Source organism: Pezoporus occidentalis, unplaced genomic scaffold, assembly GCF_034315485.1.
Source record: "Pezoporus occidentalis ecotype Australia unplaced genomic scaffold, CSIRO_AGI_Poc_V1 ctg4, whole genome shotgun sequence".
Classification (NCBI taxonomy): domain Eukaryota; kingdom Metazoa; phylum Chordata; class Aves; order Psittaciformes; family Psittacidae; genus Pezoporus; species Pezoporus occidentalis.
Window position 1 is genome coordinate 4345818 of NW_026915724.1, and position 18817 is coordinate 4364634.

Consider the following 18817-nt stretch of genomic DNA (forward strand, 5'->3'; position numbering starts at 1 on the left):
TTAGATAAAGGCTGCTGTTAGGGAGAAAAATAATTCTGATTGTTATCTCTTGGATATTAAACCCTAATAAAAACATGAAATTGCTTAAAAGAAGCCTCAATAATTTCCAAATGAAGTGAGCTAAGAAATAGAGGAATTTAGATAGTTCATTCTCAGTGTATTCAATTTGTGTATTGATTACAGCATCCCAGTGCTCTTGTCCCTACATGACACTCCAAACTGTATGCAACATATCTGCTCTGCTGAATGGTCTGAGGCTATTGTATTGTCAGACCTTCTAGAGCCATAGAGGCAGTTATATTTCATACTGATCTTAAGAATTATTTTTCTCTTCTGCATGGATGGTGCAGTGAAGAATAGCTGGTAATCTGAAAAGTCATGGAAACTTAGTCTCCACTGTGAACCTTTAACCAGCAGATAAATAGCCTAATGCTTGTTTCCTATACTCAAAATTTTTTTAAACTTCTCATATTCCGCACGAAGTGTTTCAATACTCGAAGTTACCGATGACTGGGGAAGCAGAAAAGCAGCAAGACAGAGAATGGCTGCAGGTACTCCTCTTTCCCTCTGTGTGCTTTTTATTACAGGCCACATCGACTTCTGCACCCCAGAAAATGATTAAACGCCAGTGTGTTATGCTGACTGACAGTCAAGTTTTTCCATACAAATGCTTTCTAACCTCCATAGACACACCTTCTCCCTAATTGTATTTGCTGTAAAGATGTAAAACCTTTTGGTTTTATGCCAGTCTCTCTGACTGCCCACCTCTTAATCTCCAGATTCACATTTTCTGCTTCTTGATGTCTGTTCCTGCTGAGCCATGCCCCCAGCCTTTCCCTTCACTTCCTCTATATTCTTCAGTGCCCTCCCTGTTCTTGTGATAACGATTCTCCCACTTCTCTTCCAGTTTAGTGCTCATTTAGAAACTGGTGCTGCAGCTAAACCTTAGACCAATGATGGCTACACAATGGATTATGAATCTTTCATAATCTGATATAAAACAAAATTGTAGTGTGGTATTACTAAGCATGCTATTAAACTGATTTGAAAATCATTAAAATAGTTTCAGTTATAATACCGGTATCAGAGGGAGCATAAATTAAAGGGCTTCTCTTTCTTCCTTTGTTTTCACTGTGAACAACAGTGGGACAAGAGAAGTCAGCAGCTACTCTGCTTATCAGAGGATTCCCAAAGGCAAGTTCTAAGTGCTGCTCATTAAGTGTGAGTATTACGTAGACTTACAACATCAGGAATCTCTTCACTTTCACGTCCAAAATCACAACAAATGGCAAGCTAGCAGCCACCCTGCTCTATTCCCTAAGACAGCCATGGATCTGGTGCATTTCTGTATTGTACCGCATTTATCTGGTCATGCCTGATAGCATGGTGATTTACAATAGTAATAACATAGCACCAGGATGCCACTTACTGCTGTGGCAAACTGTATCAAGCTCTGCCAGATTAACAGGCTTCCTGTGAAAAAGTAGCACCCGAATACCCATCTACCCAGGGAATTAGGCATCTGTTCACTTTATCTACCAAACTGATAACCCCTTTGTTACATAGTTCATTCTCTCAGCAATTGACTTTCAGAATAAATGTGAAATGCAAACCTAGGAGCATATAAAAAGCCCCTAAAATCTATCAAATCACTTAGTAAAATTCATCACTTTTGGTTCAAAGTACTTCCTAATTTAAGGCTGACATTTATGTGTTACTCAAAAATAGCTAAACATGAATACTGAAAAGAGGAAAGAAGCTAGAAGCATCAGAATTAGTAGTTAAACTTTTACAGCACTTAATTTTAAAAGATAGGGTAATGGCAAGAGATTCTAAAATCTGTAAGAACAGAGAATTTATGGTTTTGCAAAAGACCTTTAGAAAGCTACATTCATGCATAGCTGCATCATTAAAGTGTTTTATGGAGAGGTTTTGAAGAAGAGTGCTTTGGTTTCATTGGTACTTGCTTAAAACTGTAATATTTTACGTAAGAGTCTAATGTGGATCTGAGAAAGCTTATTTTACAATTTAAGTATGTCCCAACTTTGTTAGCATTCAGAAATCAGCACTTGTGTAATGTAGTGCCCCTGCAGGCAGAAAACATCAGTCAAGTAGAGCAGGTAAAAACAAAAGTTACTCTGGGTGTGTTTGGATAAAATCGGCCTTCAACAGAATAGAAACTTCTATGACAGATTTTCAGTGCTTTCACTGGCCCTCAAAAAGAGGCAGCAGAGGTACTTACAATATATTTTAATAAAAATCTTCTGGAAGCTAAATAGATTAACTTCTTATTATTTCTCTGGAAATAAATAGACTTCATGAGTAGTTATTGGCAAATCGGGATGTACCTCAAATCTGACAAAAGTCTAAGGGTGAAACTTCTCTCACCAGAAGGTGGGATGACTTGTAGCCATGTGTTTGTGGCATGGATTTGAGTGGGGGAAAAAGTTTTCCCCATGCAGTAGTGTAGGATATACATCCACACTCTCAAACACAGTGGTCTTCTGTAGTAAAAAATGCCCTCCAGTAGTTATACTCCCTTTGGTAAATTTGAAGTATGACTTCTGGTTAAGTTTAAACCTAAGCAAAGATTTACTTACAAGTCTTGGCATATTGAGTCAAAATAACCATCCTTTCAGGTTATGTCTGTGTAAGCAAGTAGTGCTATGTAGACACACTGGTGAGACTGGTAGTGTGCACCTTATGTTGGTAGAGGGGGACACTCAGGTTCACATTGGAAGTGCACTCCTGATCTGAATTAAAATGTTTATGTAGCTTCTGTTCCCCCCGTCCCCAGCACTAACACCTAAAGAGCAAGGTGTCTAAAACACTGCAGCTGTTAAATAGTGTGCCTGCAGCAAAGATTTCTTCCTAATGTCCATCATTTATCATTGATAGAGAGACTGACATCTCTGAGGTGTCTTGCGGAGGACACAAAATTGTATTTTTTATTAGTTGTTTTTTGTATTTGTGGGTGTGATAGGGAGTATCTCCTGTCCAGAGCAATCCACGATTCCTTTACTTATGTATTTTCTAAAAGCTTTAGTCAACCATTGGCTCCTTTTTCTGAAGAATACTTTCCCATTGTAATCAGATTTGTATTGCCTAAAAATGGAATCATTGCCTGCTCTGTACCAGGAATGTATTTAAAGTAGCAAATAGATAACTGTAGAAGGAAATGTGGTTAATATAAACCATTGACAGATACCACCTGTATGCTGGGACCTGTATGCTGAAGGATGTTGTGTCAGTAATTGTCTGGATCACCTCAAATCACTGTCCCGAGAGATTAGAAATCATCTATCTGACTACTGAAGCAGTTCAGGATCATTCATTCATACCATTTCTTTTGTTTGCTGAGCACTGAAGTGAGTGATATTTAGTAAACTGTATTTGTCCTTCAGTTCACCTGTGTGTACTGAGCCACCCATCTGAGTGGACTTGGAGAAGCATCCCATCGCCTTGGCCTGGGTGGCAGGTCTCGTGTGGCTGCAGAGAGCTGGCATTCTCTCACTAGTGCTTTCTGTCTTCTCAGCTACTTCCATGAGAGAGATGTGCATCACCATAACAGGTCCCACATATGTTAGCTATACACCACACCCAACACAAAACCCGCAAAGCATGAACTCTCATGCTGTAATTTTTTGCCTTGTGTTTGTTTGCAAAGGTGTCTTTTGAACCACTCCTTTATGGAAACCAAGGTATCAGTAACAGGAAATACAAATTCTCCAATAATAAAAGTGGTTAACACCAGGCTTTCACTTTTGAAGTTACTACAAATGGAGTCATATTACCATGAGTGGGCTTCAGAAATGCAGGGCAAGTCCCAACAGCCCTGGAGAGAGACAGGCTGGGCTGCAGATTTAAATGACAGAAATTTGTCTGGCATTGGCAATTTCCCTTGTAGTAAACTGAGCACAACTGTTCACAGCTTCTTGCTTGAGGGCAGAAGGGGAAAACCTCCCCTTACACACCACATAGTGTTATTCTCCACAATACTTCAGTTCTATGGCTTACTGAGAAAAAGCAAGGAGATTCTGCAAGGGCAGTTCGAAGTTCCTCAGCATTGCAATGCTGTTCTTCGTGAGGTGACACTTTACAATCGAGCAAAGGGCTGTCTGTCACCTGCCACAGGTACATTCTGCTGACTAAGCTAGAAGACTGGTCCAAAATAGAGAGCTCTCCTTGAGATGATTTGATAAAGATGGTAACCACCTTTTGATCTGCGCTAACAAAAAAATCACATCAAGACGTATTTAAGGTAGTTAAAATACTTGAGGCATTAAGGAAAGGAAAAGGAAAGTGTCCTGCTGTAGGCACCGGGGCAGGAACAGTTCCTGGACGCAGGAAACTGGCTCTGGTCAGAAGTGGGATTACTGTGCTTATCTGAGGCGCCTAGAGTATGGTCCTTCATGCAGCAACACTGGGAACCTCTCTAGATCTGTACCGTGGTAGTCTTCCGTTTAACACTTATTTGTATGTTCAGACATTCAATATGTGTTTCTTGATGCTCAAAACTGTACTCCTTGAAGTAAATTGCTACCTCAGAGTTTCCAGTTTACAAAAACAAACAAAAGAATTCACTGCTTTTCTTCTTTTTCTTTCACATTTTTCAGCCATTCCTAATTATTGTGCTGAAACTGCCTTACCCTGCCTTACCCTACTTAGCATCCTTTTGGTGTGAACATTTTAATATGGTATTTCCTTGTACTGCTCACTTTTACTGTGCACTATTTCTCAGTTGAGTGGTATTAAAAAGTTTGGAAATCTACTACTAAAACCCCATATTAATATTTATTAAATTTAATATTTATGTTTCCTCTATTTACAATATTAATAATATTTAATAACATAATCTTTGCTGTTCCTGTAAAAAGATGATAAAAAGCAGATGACCTAACATCTTTCTGTAATTTATTTTCCTGTACAGCTTGCAAACGTTTGGCTTTACTAGAAAAGGATTTTGAAAAGTCTGGCTTGACTTTTCACCATTTTCACAAAATGCTCAATGTGATAGATAAGCTCAATGTGAACAATGAGGCCTGCAAGTAGACTTTTATTCTCCAGCAAATGGGCAAATCTGAACAGCTTTAGTGCAGCACTCACTAAAAACCGTTTATGCCTTTAGTAACAGACCATATAAAATACGTAATTGCCATGTTAAGCACAGCTATCTGGATCTGTTAGGAACAGGCTACAATCACTAATCTTGCTATAGCCTCTTTTATGATAAATTCAATGACTGATACTCCTTATTTCACACAGACTGCATTAGTATGTATGATTCCCCGTTCTAGAGCCCCTTTCTCCCACAGAGGAAAAGAACAGCCTGTGTTCTCTGCGTTCTAAACAGCAGTTTAAAATGAAAACTGAACAATGAAAACAAAACCAAAAAAATCCTTAAGATGCACAGTATTTAGGATATTCCTGTGACATGGTAAGCTTCCTTCAGTATGTCATCAAGACCAGGCACCTAAACAGGAGTTTTCACATGCTGCCTGCTTTATATCCACTCTATTCTGGGATACTGGGTCTTTATGTTGGATTTAAAATAGAAAAGTTTTCTTTTTCTCTCCATGCAGAATGGGAAGTTTCTGGAATCTCCCGTCATTTCCTGCTTGCCCAAAACTGTCATCATAGTCGAATGGTGTTTCAGGTATAGACAACTATCCCAATGCGCTTCAGCTCAGGAAGCCTTCTGGTATCATGGAGAGAACCTTGGTGTTAGCAGCTTTTTGGGGTATTATATGTAACTCATTCTACCATCAGGAGGTTTTTAAACAGGGGAAAAAAAAAAAAAAAGAGAAAAAAAAGAAAGACATCAGGAATGAAAATGTTGCTGTGAGGCAGTACTGCAGCGAGATTTATTTGCCCATGCAAGGCAGGTATCTTTTAAATGAGCACCAATAATGAATTTAGGAATTGCAGGGCAATAAATATCCTGCAATAAACATTTTGCCCTAACATCTGCACATCCCAGATGTCGGCAGACATGAAAACCCAAGACCAGATTCTCAGTTTATGCAACAGGCATAACTCCATTTGCTTGAATGAAACGATGTATATTAACGCCAACAAAAAACAAAAGAACACCAAGTTCTTTTGGAAGATATTTTAAGAAACGGTTTATTATTTAAATATTTAACATGAACCTTTCTCCTAACAGTCATAAACACAGATTGCCAAGAAGTTAAAAATCAGCCTCATAACACAGCTGAAATAAACAGACTGCATTTATTCGTTGGTGAACTATTTTAGCCCACTTTGGTTAGGTGAATAACCTTACCAAGGTTATTAATTGTTAATTGATTCATTGCCTGTTAATCCTTATTTGTCACGCTTATTTTAAAAATAAACATTTTTCTTGTGCTACTGAGGAACAGGAATAAAAGCTGTTCTGAGCTGATTCAAGGAAGTGTGTCAGAATGTGCAGAGTGGTTAGATTAGTGTGCAAAGCTCAGAATATTCTATTCATGAACTTGTTTTGGCAGGAAGGGGCAGCATTTTAGTAGATACCTACAAACATCGTCTCCTATCTACCTTCAGACTGTTACGACATAACAAAACTACTCTGTCAATTGACAGCACTCTGCTAGAAGTTGCAGGAGTGTTACAGTAGTGCTCAAGAAAAACCCATGAGGTTGGAGTCATTTTCAACTGTATTTGAAATTGCAACTTCCTAGATAGATAGGCACAATTAAACTAAACATTATTACCTTAACCAGAAGCAGACACACCGCTTTTTTGCTTAGGGAAATGTTACTATGGCATCCTATAAGGTCAAGAAACTAAGAGGCACAGAAGTTTCTGGAGGATTCCAAGTCACCCCACCCAAACAACTATTAATACAAGAAAAAAGTAAATCCCAGGATTTTGCCTCCATATTTATGCAACACATATCTCCAGTATTCCCTTAAGTCAGAAGTGGTTTTGTAGAGAACTGACACAGCATTAATATAGTGGAGAAAAATTATTTCTCAAGCAGCTTATGAAAATGGCAAAATGTAATTGCCTTAATGGCTGGTGCAGCTGCCTTACAGGAACTGCCTTCAGAGAATAAATAATTTCATTGCCACTAAAATATTTATTTCCCTCCCCAAGCCTTCAGTTTGATTTTGGTTTTTAAATAGCATTCTGCATTTGGTGTACTTTGGTTTTCTTTGGCACTGTAGGTTCCATTTTTCAGAGGTAGGGTAGCAGGTCAGTGAGATACTCAGGACTCATTTGTGTCATGAGGAAAAAGAAGGAAAGAATTAGTTTCAGAAAATCCAGATCAAAGCAGAGTCAGATTGCATATGTGCATATCAAAAGTAAGTTCGAAGAGTCAGACCCATCAAATTATGCATAGCTATCTTGTTTATATGTGTGACTGTGTTACACACTTCTTTCCCATCTGTCGCCCACTGTTAAATGAGACTGCAAACTTGCAAACTACTATAAACATGTTTAAATTTAGCATCCTGTGTCTTTTTTATCAAGACACATGGTTAAGTATGTGCAAGAACTGTGATATATGTATTACAGCATCACTGGGGTTTAAGACTGTCTTAAGTGCCTGCAAATGGCCTCTCACAAGAAAATACTAAATACCACTTGAAGAAATGCACTGCCCTAAGAAGCAGCTGAAGTCACGTCATGAGCAGAGCTCTCTTGGATCACCTTTCATTCTTTGGGGAGCCTGGACAGGAAGCCCTCCTCTCTAATCCTTCCCATCACTTACTCTACATTACTTACAAATTTTGTCTGATTGTTTGTTTAAGCTTTCACTTTTGATGCTAAAAAACAAAACAGGCTAGATCCAGCTGAATGAACAATAAAATGTGTGGCAGCCCACCTTAAGTAGTAATTGGCCAGTATGAATGTCAGTCCTGTTCATCACGATGTTGCATGGGTAGTCTGCCCCTGAGAAACTTTGCACCAGGCTGGAACCTAAATTTATAGCTATAAAAATGCATGGATAAATGTAGTATTTTGATGGTCATTCTAAACACAGTTTTTGCTTGTTGTTTTGTTGATATATACAAATACCTCCTAACGTTCAGATCCTGCGAGAAATTAGGTGTACTATTAGTTGTACCGCTGCCTAAGGTGCCATGCTTATTTACACACAGGACCTACAATTGGTTCCACTGAAATATCAACATATAATTTCTGTCTTTTTTCTTATCTTATTTATGCCTTTGACAAAATATTGAGAGAAGTGCTGCAAGCAGTAATCTGAAGAGCTGCTTGCCTGTGAGCAGTGAGTGTGGCTGGGAGGGCTGCCTGCACATACCAGGGTGGCAAGCAGTGGCTATCCAGAGTGGCCACTTCTTCCCTTTGGGCAGATTATCACATAATTCCTGTAATATGAGAAACAAATGGGATAAAGTATAACAGGATTTAAAACCCGTATTTCCAACCAAAAAGGCTCAGACAATAAGTCAAAGAGTGTAAAACTAGCCTAATTGTATGTATAAGCAAAAAGACTATATGCATCCATAAAGCTGTGTGGAGCAGCTGCGTAAGTGTTTTCTTGTTTGTATGTTAAAAATGTCCCACTGTGAAGAGTTTCCGAACCTTGTCTATAAATTCATCACCATGGACAAGTGGTCCTTAAGAGAGGACATGCTGTGAGTCATGAGGCTTCTCTTTGTAGCACTAAATCTAGTTCCAAAATGTTGTTTTGAACTCTCATGTTAAAAAAATCTGAATTTATCTGAAAATTATTAAAATGTGGACATTAAAAATCTGTTACAGTTAATAAAACAACACTTCTTGCTGCAGGCACATGCATGCTTAATTTGCCATCACAGGTAATTGGATTGATCTCAGTAAGGACTGATGGTTCAGTAAATACCCTGTAATTTGAAGTATAGGTGGTACAAAATTGACGCTGCACTTTTAAGTGTATAATTCTTAAAAACTCTAGATTTCTGTGACATGACTGATCAGGAACCAAATTTTTTTCATGAAAATTACTTCTCTCTCCCCTTGCCTCACACATATGGTTTCTATGTTCACTGAAAATGGATTACACTTTTCTTTTATTTTCATATTTATTTCAATAAATATTTTTGAATGTTGATTTAAAGAAAACCCTTCATATAGTTAAGCATCCAAAATTCCAACATTTCCAAATTTTCCAAAACATTTTATTGCACAAAACCTGACAATGTTAAATGAAAAGCCCAATTGGTGGGATTTGTGTATGCTGATCCCCCAACGATGTAGGTTGCTTCCAGTGCATACTCCCATTGGCATCTTGCACCTTTGCATCCTTCTGCAACTTTGAAATCTATGGATCCTGTCCTCCTGCAAAACTGTGGAGAGCCATGTCCTGTTTGTCCTTTATTTGTATGGTGACATTAAAGGTGTTTTTCCTATGAATTAAAACACAAAATCACTCTGTGGTAGCAAACTAGGTAATTTTCATGACTGAATAGTTTGGGGAACTTAACATGCTACCGACATCTCAATGCAACAGTATTTCATGCCATAACATTTTTTTATCCCATAAGTATTTTCATCTTTCTTGCTGTAACTTGAATAAATGAATAAATGCATAGAAACCACTAATGATAAGCCCTAAATTAAAACTAAGCTCACCATCTTGACATTTACTTTTTAAAATATGTATGAGGCAATTCCTCTGATCTCATTTTTATACACTTACAAACTCATACGCTCACCAGTTATTTGTGTTTCTGTGCCAAGTACAGTAATGAGTACAGACTTCCTCCTGCTAATGCAGAAATCCTTTATACATTCATGAAAGCTTGAGGATCAAGGTCTTAAATTGAGCTCAAGAGATTGCCTATCAGGAATAACCAAATACTTCTAGACTTTGTCCCATTCAGCAGCAGAAATTGGTTCATGCTTTTATCCCTCATTCTATATGCTTTACAAAAATACAAAGATTTTTTTCTTTATCTCCAATTTTTTTTTTTTTCTCAAGTTATTTATTCAAGGAAGGTCCTAGGCATTGTAGGAAGTTGAAAAAAAGGATGCAAAGGAGTCGCACCAAATAATAAAGCACTCTTATTACATTTTTTAAAAGATGTAAATTGTAGCTTAACATCACTTACCTTCTAAGTGCATATTTGTCTTGATTTTTTAGGTCTCAAAATTTATTAGAAAAGCCAAAGCCATGCCCACATGGTGTGATGGTGTTTTAGCTTTAATAGAAGTAAAGTTGTCAAGGAATAGCGGGGTTTAAATTTCCAAGAAAGAATGTAGTTTTCAGGTGACCAGGCAGAAATGAAGATTTAATTTTCCCACCATGAGTGAGTGCATCATGAACAATGGTATTTACTATCTTTCTGAGGCATTTCAGGACCTGCTGGGCAACTGATGCCTTTGTCCAGTTTCATTCAGTACAGTCTTTGATAACTTGTGGGGAAAATATAACCATTAGAACAAATAAATTGCTCTTCTACCTCATGTGTGTGTGTCTGTAATAGAAAACGGGGTTTGAAGAATGCTGGCCCATTTCTCAGCATTGGACATGTCTGAGTGTATCTGTTTCTCTCTACTAAGATCAAAGGCAAGCACAGGAAACTTAGAGCCATGTAACAAGTCAAACTGGTGGGCCATTGGAGGTTTGATATCTTTCTAGGCTTAGAGATGATCTCTTACAGTGCTTGTGACACCACTGAAGTTTATGGTGTAAATGAACAATGCTTCAAGACTTAAAAGTGTTGCAGAATTTTGTTCTTTAGCTTCTGTAAAACGTGTATTTACTGCTTTCCATCTGTGGTCCCTCCATTGCTCCATTACCATAGCCATCTGGAAGCTTAAAATCATGAATTTATTTATTGTCTCAGTACCCGACAATTTTAAAAGATGCTGTCATCCCCATTTATGGGGGGAGAGCGTAGCCATGTTTACACAGTCAGCTAAACACAGCTTTAAGTCTAAGCTTGTCCATCATTCTTTACAGGCAAGTGTGCCCTCAGCTGCAGAGCCAGGCTGATTGCCAGGCTTTTGCAAGTACCTGTGCTTCAAGCACATCCACCGGGACAGAGCCCAGACTCTTGCTCAGGCCATTGGAACAGATGCGGCAGAGAGGGACCAAACAAACCTGTCTACCAGCAAATATCTCTAGCCACAGCGTGAGTTTTTTACAACTGAAAGGCAGCCAGGAATGTGGATATTAAACATATGGAGCTCAATATAAGAAACCTTCAGGCAAGCCAGCATCTAACCTCTCTTGTAAATTACCTGTGATGGTTTGCTCAAAGTCATAAAGGAAGTTGCTGTGCGAGAAGGCTAATGTAGACCTCTAATACTGAACTATTTACCCCTTCAGCCTTCCGCTTTTCATACCTAAATTCTGTAATAGCCTCATTCAGACTTGGTGTTCTTTCTTTGATTTCACTGGGGTCAAGAGCAAATCTGTGGTGCAGAGTCCCAGGATACTTAATTTGTAAATAGCTGCTGTGGTTGTCTGCAAGTGTGTGTGGGGCTTAGAATGAACTGAAGTAGTTTTGAAGTTCAGAAAAGTATATCAGCTTCTGTGTGGACTTTTATTATAGAGGAGGTCAGGGGCTGTGGCTGTGGACCAGAGGCTGGTCTGGGGTTATGGTAACTGGTTAGGATGTGGATACAGTATGGGACATGACGTGAGAAATTTCTGGATATGACAATGTAAGACGCTGACAAAATTTCAGATGGTGCTGTAAAGGACAGCTGGATTTTACAGTAGGTAAAGGAGGAATTATGTGAGAAATGGTTGAGTTTCACAGGTAATTGAAGGACATTTTGCAGGCAAACATACCTAGATAACCCTATCATTAGTACCACATAAGGCTGAGATTCCTTAGAAATACCAAATTGGGTATAGATATAGCAAAGCTGGGACCAATTCCCTGGGCTGCATCAAAAGGAGCGTGACCAGCAGATCGAAGGAGGTGATCCTGCCCCTCTCATGAGACCTCACCTGGAGTATTGTGTGCAGTTCTGGTGCCCTCAACACCAAAAGGACATGGAACTGTTGGAACAAGTCCAGACGAGGGCCACGAGGATGATCAGGGAACTGGAGCACCTCCTGTATGAAGACAGGCTGAGAAAGTTGGGGCTGTTCAGCCTGGAGAAGAGAAGGCTGCGTGGAGACCTCATAGCAGCCTTCCAGTATCTGTAGGGGGCCTCTAGGGATGTTGGGGAGGGACTCTTCATTAGAGACTGTAGTGACAGGACAAGGATAACAGGTTAAAACTTAAAACGGGAGAAGTTTAGATTGGATGTAAGGAGGAAATTCTTTCCTGTTAGGGTGGTGAGGTACTGGAATGGGTTGCCCAGGGAAGTTGTGAATGCTCCCTCCCTGGCGATGTTCAAGGCCAGGTTGAACAGAGCCTTGGGTGACATGGTTTAGTGTGAGGTATCCCTGCCCATGGCAGGGGGGTTGGAACTTGATGATCTTAAGGTCCTTTCCAACCCTAACTATTCTATGATCCAATTGGGAAAAAGTAATTCAGGCTGAGTTGCTTATGGGGGCGGAGATGGACAGAGAAAGCAAGGTCCAAGCATGGTGAAAGGGAGGGTCAAGAACAGGAAAGGGGATAAAGACATATGCAACTGATGTAATCAGGTCTGTGCAGGGGCACTGTCTTGATTGCCACAACCTAATCAGGACAATAAACCAAGATTGTGTGGCCACACCGCACAAGTCCAACATGCCTCTGCAGTCAGGATGAAGAGAGAGGATGGGGAGAAGCTTTCTTGTTTGGGCAGGGGAGCATTCAGACAGACACATACACATTGTGGTACCACCAGGACCATGCCAGGCCTAAGAACATCACCATCTACTCATCACTTCCTTACAAAGTGCAGAGCAACACACTGGAGAGATATATGAGCTTTGGGAATAAGTAAGCAGATGGGGTTATAGCAGAAGTTCCTTTCAGTAATTTTTTACTGGAATGTTGATGGTCCTTTCTCTAAAAGTAGCTGTGCTTGATATGATGTGTCACTGGAAGGATTATATCCAAGGTAAACAATCATTAGCTCTTCCATGCAAACATGTTATCATAATATGTTTCTTAGGAAGTGAATTCAAGTGAGTATGCATGCTGTTTCATTTAAGCAGACTACTGCAGCCTCCTCCTTGGGACATAAAGGTCATCTCCCAGTGTTTTGCATACCTTAATCCTGCACAGTTCATCGATTCATTGAATCATAGACTCAACTAGGTTGGAAAAGACCTTTAAGATCATCGAGTCCAACCTTTACCCCAGCACAGCCAAGACCACCACTAAACCATGCCACCAAGGGCCTCATCTACACTCTTTGTGAACACTTCCAGGGATGGTGATTCCACCACTTCCCTGCACAGGCTGTTCCAATGCTTGATCACCCTTTCACTGCAGAAATTTGTCCAATCATCTAAACCTCCCCTGACACAACTTGAGGCTGCTAGCTCTTGTCCTACCATATTTCCTTGTTGTTTACTTTCTTACTTTGGCCTGTTTGTTTCTCTTTTGTCTTGTTACTTCTTTTTTACTTTCTGCCCTTAGTAACTTCTTTCTTTCTCTTTTCTATTTAAATACAACTAAAGGACACCTGGGGAAGCAAGATGGTATCCATTACCATACACTTTTTTTTGTCCAAGACAGAGACATGCACTGAAGCAACTGATTCCTACTTTCTGTTTAAGCTAGGTAGCCATATATTCCAATGTTCCCAAGTCATTGGAGGCCAGCTTTCCTTGGAAAGGCATTGCTCCTTAGCTGGAACAAAACCTGGAATTTCTGCAGGCATTCACCTTTCCAGACCATCTTCTCTGGAATGAAGCTGTTTGAAAGAGGAGTGCTAGTAATACAGAATTGGTTTAGTCACTAAAGTTTCCTGCTTGTGTAAAGTAGGAAACTTTTTCACCTAAAAGATGTCTGTGAAACTCAGATGTTCTCATGCCTGGGAATTAGCAGGCAACTTGCACATAAATTCAGTTTTCAGAGAAGTCATCTGTGCTATACTGATAAATATGCAATAAAGTATTTTGCCTCCTCAGCATTTCTGACTCCATTACACAAACAAATCTGTTTCATTCAAAATTATAGATTAGCTAGCCCTTCCTTATACCACAAATAAAATCAGTTTTCCTGCCTTAATAACTAAAAGGCAGAAAAAACAGGTAATGCTATCTAGAAAATACAAATGGTGCTCTCTTCTGTTTGGACCAGCATCTGCTGTAATACAGAAAAACATAAAGAAGGGCTCGGGAAGTTTTGTAAAGTTCCTTTTCCAGATGACTCCATCAGATCTCAGGAAGAATCCCAGCCTTCATTCAGGGAGTAGTTTTTGTAGCAGTATTGAGTCCCCACTTGGAACCCTTCATCCCAGTAACAGAGAGAGTTAAAAAAATAAACGTTTGAATATTTCTTAACATTCTGACTAGCAGAAGTGTTGAGCAGAGAAAAGGGAATGAAGCAGTTGATCTTTCATCACAAATGATATCTGATGGCCTATTGGGAGCTGATGAGAGGCTTTCATGCTGTAGTCTTTTTCACATGTGTCTTTCAGTGTGTAACTATTTCTCAAGCCTTAATGAACCACTAAAGTGCAGCAGCTATGGCAGCTTGTTCTTGAGCTCTATAATCCCTTCTCTACCATTAAGAATGAATGGCTGCTTGTAAACAGGGATTTATTTTCTTTACATTTTTTCTATAGATACTTGATTTATAACATATCATTCCTCAAATTGTATTTAAAATACTTGCAAAGCCTTTGTAAACATACTTTATTGAATTCTGTGGGAGAGGAGAGAGCTGATTAAGGTTCACATTAGCCAGGAAAATAAAACAGTAAGAAAGATTTTCCTGAAGGAAATGAGGAATGTACATAAATGCAGTCCATTTTGTGTGACTTCAGCAGGAAAGCTGCGTGAGAGAGAACTACTAATTCCATCAGTATAGAAGTTGTATACATGCTGCAGAATGGCTTCATTGAATCCATCTGGTCTGTTCATAGACAAAACTATAAAGTAAATGGAAAAGAGAAAGTAAACGAAAAGAGCCAAAGAAATAAACCAGTAGGTTTTAAACCCCATTGGTGGCAGGGAAGATCACCCTTCCCAGGACCGTGTAGCATATTTTGTGTTTCAAAAGCAGCCGTGCAATGAAGAGGAAAAAAAAAAACAACCATTGCATGTCAGTGCTAGCCAACAGCGGGTCACCCATTTTGCTCATACACAAGGCTGTCCCTGCGGACACCAGCAGTTTGGCTTCTACCCTTTGCTCACAACTCTTATCTGCCCAGTTCATTTCATAAAGCTTGTGTATTGCCCTGTGCAAAGGCTTTCAACTGTGTTTACACAAAATTCAAATGATCCCACTAAGTCCTAGCTCTAAATCCAATTAGCCTAGTTGCTAGGGGTAAATTGAATGCTTGTCCTGCTAGATATAAAGTTCTGTATTAACTTCTACAAAATATACCCCATCTTACTGTTTGTTTAGAAAATTTAAAACAGACCTTAAAAAAAAAGAATTGGAGAGATTATGGTTATAAAAATAACCTTACCTGCGTAAATCAGGAGAGAGCTGACATACATCTGCATGTATACCTACATTTTCCTATATGTATAAATGATCACTTGCTTCTTTCTCCTCAGCAGCTAGACGTGAGGGATAGCAGAGAACTTCACCAGGGGGTGGTTCTGAGTGTTTGAGGTGCAACTGCCATTTGACAGCCACATTAGGCCATAATCTGGAAGATTTTGTTGTTGGCTTTTAAATACTGGAAAGGTTGTTGGATTTCTACACTAAATTCAATGGGTATTGGAATCATAGAGTCATAGAATGGTTAGGGTTGGAAAGGACCTAAAGATCATTAAGTTCCAACCTCCCTGCCATGAGCAGGGACACCTCACACTAAACCATGTCACCCAAGGCCCCGTCCAACCTGGCCTTGAACACTGCCAGGGATGGAGCATTCACAGCTTCCTTGGGCAACCCATACCAGTGCCTCACCACCCTCACAGTAAAGATCTTCTTCCCCATATCTAACCTAAATTTCCCCTGTTTAAATTTGAACCCTTTACCACTTGTCCTATAACTTCACATAGTGTTTAAGGTAGTGGTTTGATTTCTTTAGTTTGAAATGTAAAGCTAAAAAATAACCTTAGGACTGTGTTCTTCGACTGGTAGATATAAGGAGTAAATCCAGATTTGGTATCTGCTTTTCTGAAGTACATATAATGATTATCCACTGGCTGGCTAGCTATAGAAGTGTGTTAGCAGATAGTTTTCAGGGATTTGTTGTATTCCTGCATTTTCCATGCACAAAAAATAAAAAAAATTAATCAACTGCCGTGTCATAATGGCTTAACCATCATTTCATAAAACACTAACAGTGCCAGTACGCTGAACTCCCTATGAGATCTCCAGCAGCAGACCCAGACACAGCTTGAGGCATTTCCCAACAATGTTTCAAATGATCAATCTGTCACAGCACCAATATTTTCCTCTTTAAGGCAGGTCTTTCATCATATGGGAAATGACAGAGTTGCTGAGCTAATCCAAGACAGTTTGGAGTGATGTGTATTAATTCAAGATTGTACCTAGGTGATATCTGTTCCTTCAAAATTCCATTACAGCTGCATAACACATGCTTAACTATTTATTTCTTTAAAATCTGATTTTCATATGTCAATTGTCTCAGTCCTTCCAGAAATGTCTAATGCATCTTTATTAGTTACTTCACCTTCACATGTCCTGGGCAATCACTACTTCTTCATACCCATTTCCTTCTAACAGCAATTTAATACTCTGAAAGAAATGAGTAATGGGAAAGAATATTTCCACGGCATGCATGATAAATTAAAAGCATCTATTTTTCTCATAAAGATGCAGCAGTTGTAGTACTCCAAGAGGTTTATTCCTTTCTCTCCAAGTTTCTGTACAGGAAGTTAAACTTTGCTTGGAAGCATAGTAATTTCCCCTATCATTTTAGAGCTGCCAGATTTTAACAAGAGTGCTTCAGAAATCTACCTGCTTAGGCATAGACATTTGTCAAGTAAGGTCAACAGCAGCCAAGAAGAATGGACTGAGGTCCACATCTCTGGGTACATCAGTGTTATTGCAGCTATAACCTGGAGTCTAACTGGACACAAAACTTTAAGGTTATGAAGCTGTTGGAAGACTTAGGAGTTTTAAGGCTTGGAACCTGTCTGCAGGAAAAACTCAAGACAGGTGAAAACCAAAACTGAAGGGCTCAGACAGAAAGAAGGACCAAAGGCTAACCAAGTGGAGCAGATGCTGACTGGAGAGAAAAGGCTAAAGAAGAATGGGGGAAGGGAAAAGGAGTGCCAAAAAGAGGTGGAGTAAGCCGTTTCAGAATTCAGTATGCATTAGTAGTACTAAACCCAACAACCAGTGCATTCTTCTGAACCGCTTACTGACAATATTTAATGATTACCTATATACATATTAAGGGCTCTTGCAACCAAAATGAGTGCTACCAGAGCTGTAGCTGCAGTACACCAAAGGCGAGGCCAGGTGCCTCTTGCTGAGGACAGCAGCAGCTTGGGAGGCTTCCTAAAACACTGAGGCTGGCACATGCACACTCACCATATTGCTTCTAATTGATCATATATCTTCTGGTCAGACTCAGAAGCTTCAGGAAGGTCAGAGAGTTCACAATACATTTAAGGGACAAACTTCTCCTAGTGACAAAGGAAATTCTACTGCACAGAATTACCAGGTAATGAGGAAACTGGAGATAAAGAAATTTTTTTAAGGGGGATTCTGGCTAATGGATGGAACTATAGAAATAAAGAAATACACAACCTCTGGGATCTCTTGGAAGAGGAGAAGCAGTGATTATCAACAGTAAAAATTCAAAACCTCAAAACGTAGGAAAATGCTGGAATTAGCACTGGCCACAAAAATTTATTTAATTCCTCTTGTGTATGGAATATGATGATGATGTCTTAGGTGAATGATTACCTCCTATATGGAAAACCCCCTATGGTTTCCAGCTTCCCATTGTTTGTGACATGGATGGTGGTCATTGAAAGGACTGCTATTTGGTTTCTTGTGTCATCTTTGCAAAGTTATGTTCATTGAGATCTGCTAAAGAAAGTGCATAAAATGAGCTGCTATTATCTAGAACCTTCTTAGCGTGTATGAACAGCTATTTTCTTCACAAAATTTGTGCAAGCTTTAATGGATAAAGTAAAAAGCATGTCCCTGATATGAAGGTCACCTCCCTTCTGAAGTCAAGTCCCCTCTTTAGTGCATGAGAACAGTGGGCTCTTCAAGGCCCATTAAATGTTTAAACATACAAAAGCAATGTACCTTACCTAATCTTGTCCTCAGAAAAAGATTGTTTTGGAAAAGAACAAAATTGTTTTGATCTGAGACAGACATTCAGTATGGAAGATGTCAGCCTGAATGTTTCATATTAGAAGGAATGAACAAAAGCATTTACACAGAAATAGAGGGTCAAGCTGACACCCTAATCTGTAAAGAGCAAATCATCTCCATGTAAGTGCATAACCAGGGAGCAATTTTAGAAGCAGAGCACCAGTTCACCTGCCATTTTGCAGATATTGAAAAAGAGTAAAAGTACAGTATCTATCTGAACCTATTTATTATTGCATTGTGCTGCTGCAAAGAGCATTAAGGTGTCAATTCAATGTTCTGTTATTGGCAGTGATAAAGTCATACGAGTTGTTCCTGAGAGCAAGAGGGAAACGCAGATCCTGAGGGCTGCATTTAACAGGCTTAAGGTGAGTATCATTATTTTCATCTTCCTTTTCTGATCTTTGTTGAAGACTGTAGTGCATTGACTGACATGCCTTTCATTTTGCACTTCAAACTATGTTATATACTGAAAAGCA

The 18817-nt window shown here is 39.3% G+C and overlaps 1 protein-coding gene across 1 annotated transcript in view; it reads left to right on the forward strand.

The window, feature by feature from the left end:
- The window catches only part of CPA6 (carboxypeptidase A6), an 82375-nt gene that overhangs the window by 17044 nt on the left and 46514 nt on the right, over nucleotides 1-18817 (forward strand). The window contains exon 2 of the mRNA XM_062633232.1: nucleotides 18631-18706. Coding sequence (XP_062489216.1) covers nucleotides 18631-18706 — 76 coding nt within the window. The remainder of the gene's footprint in view (nucleotides 1-18630; nucleotides 18707-18817) is intronic.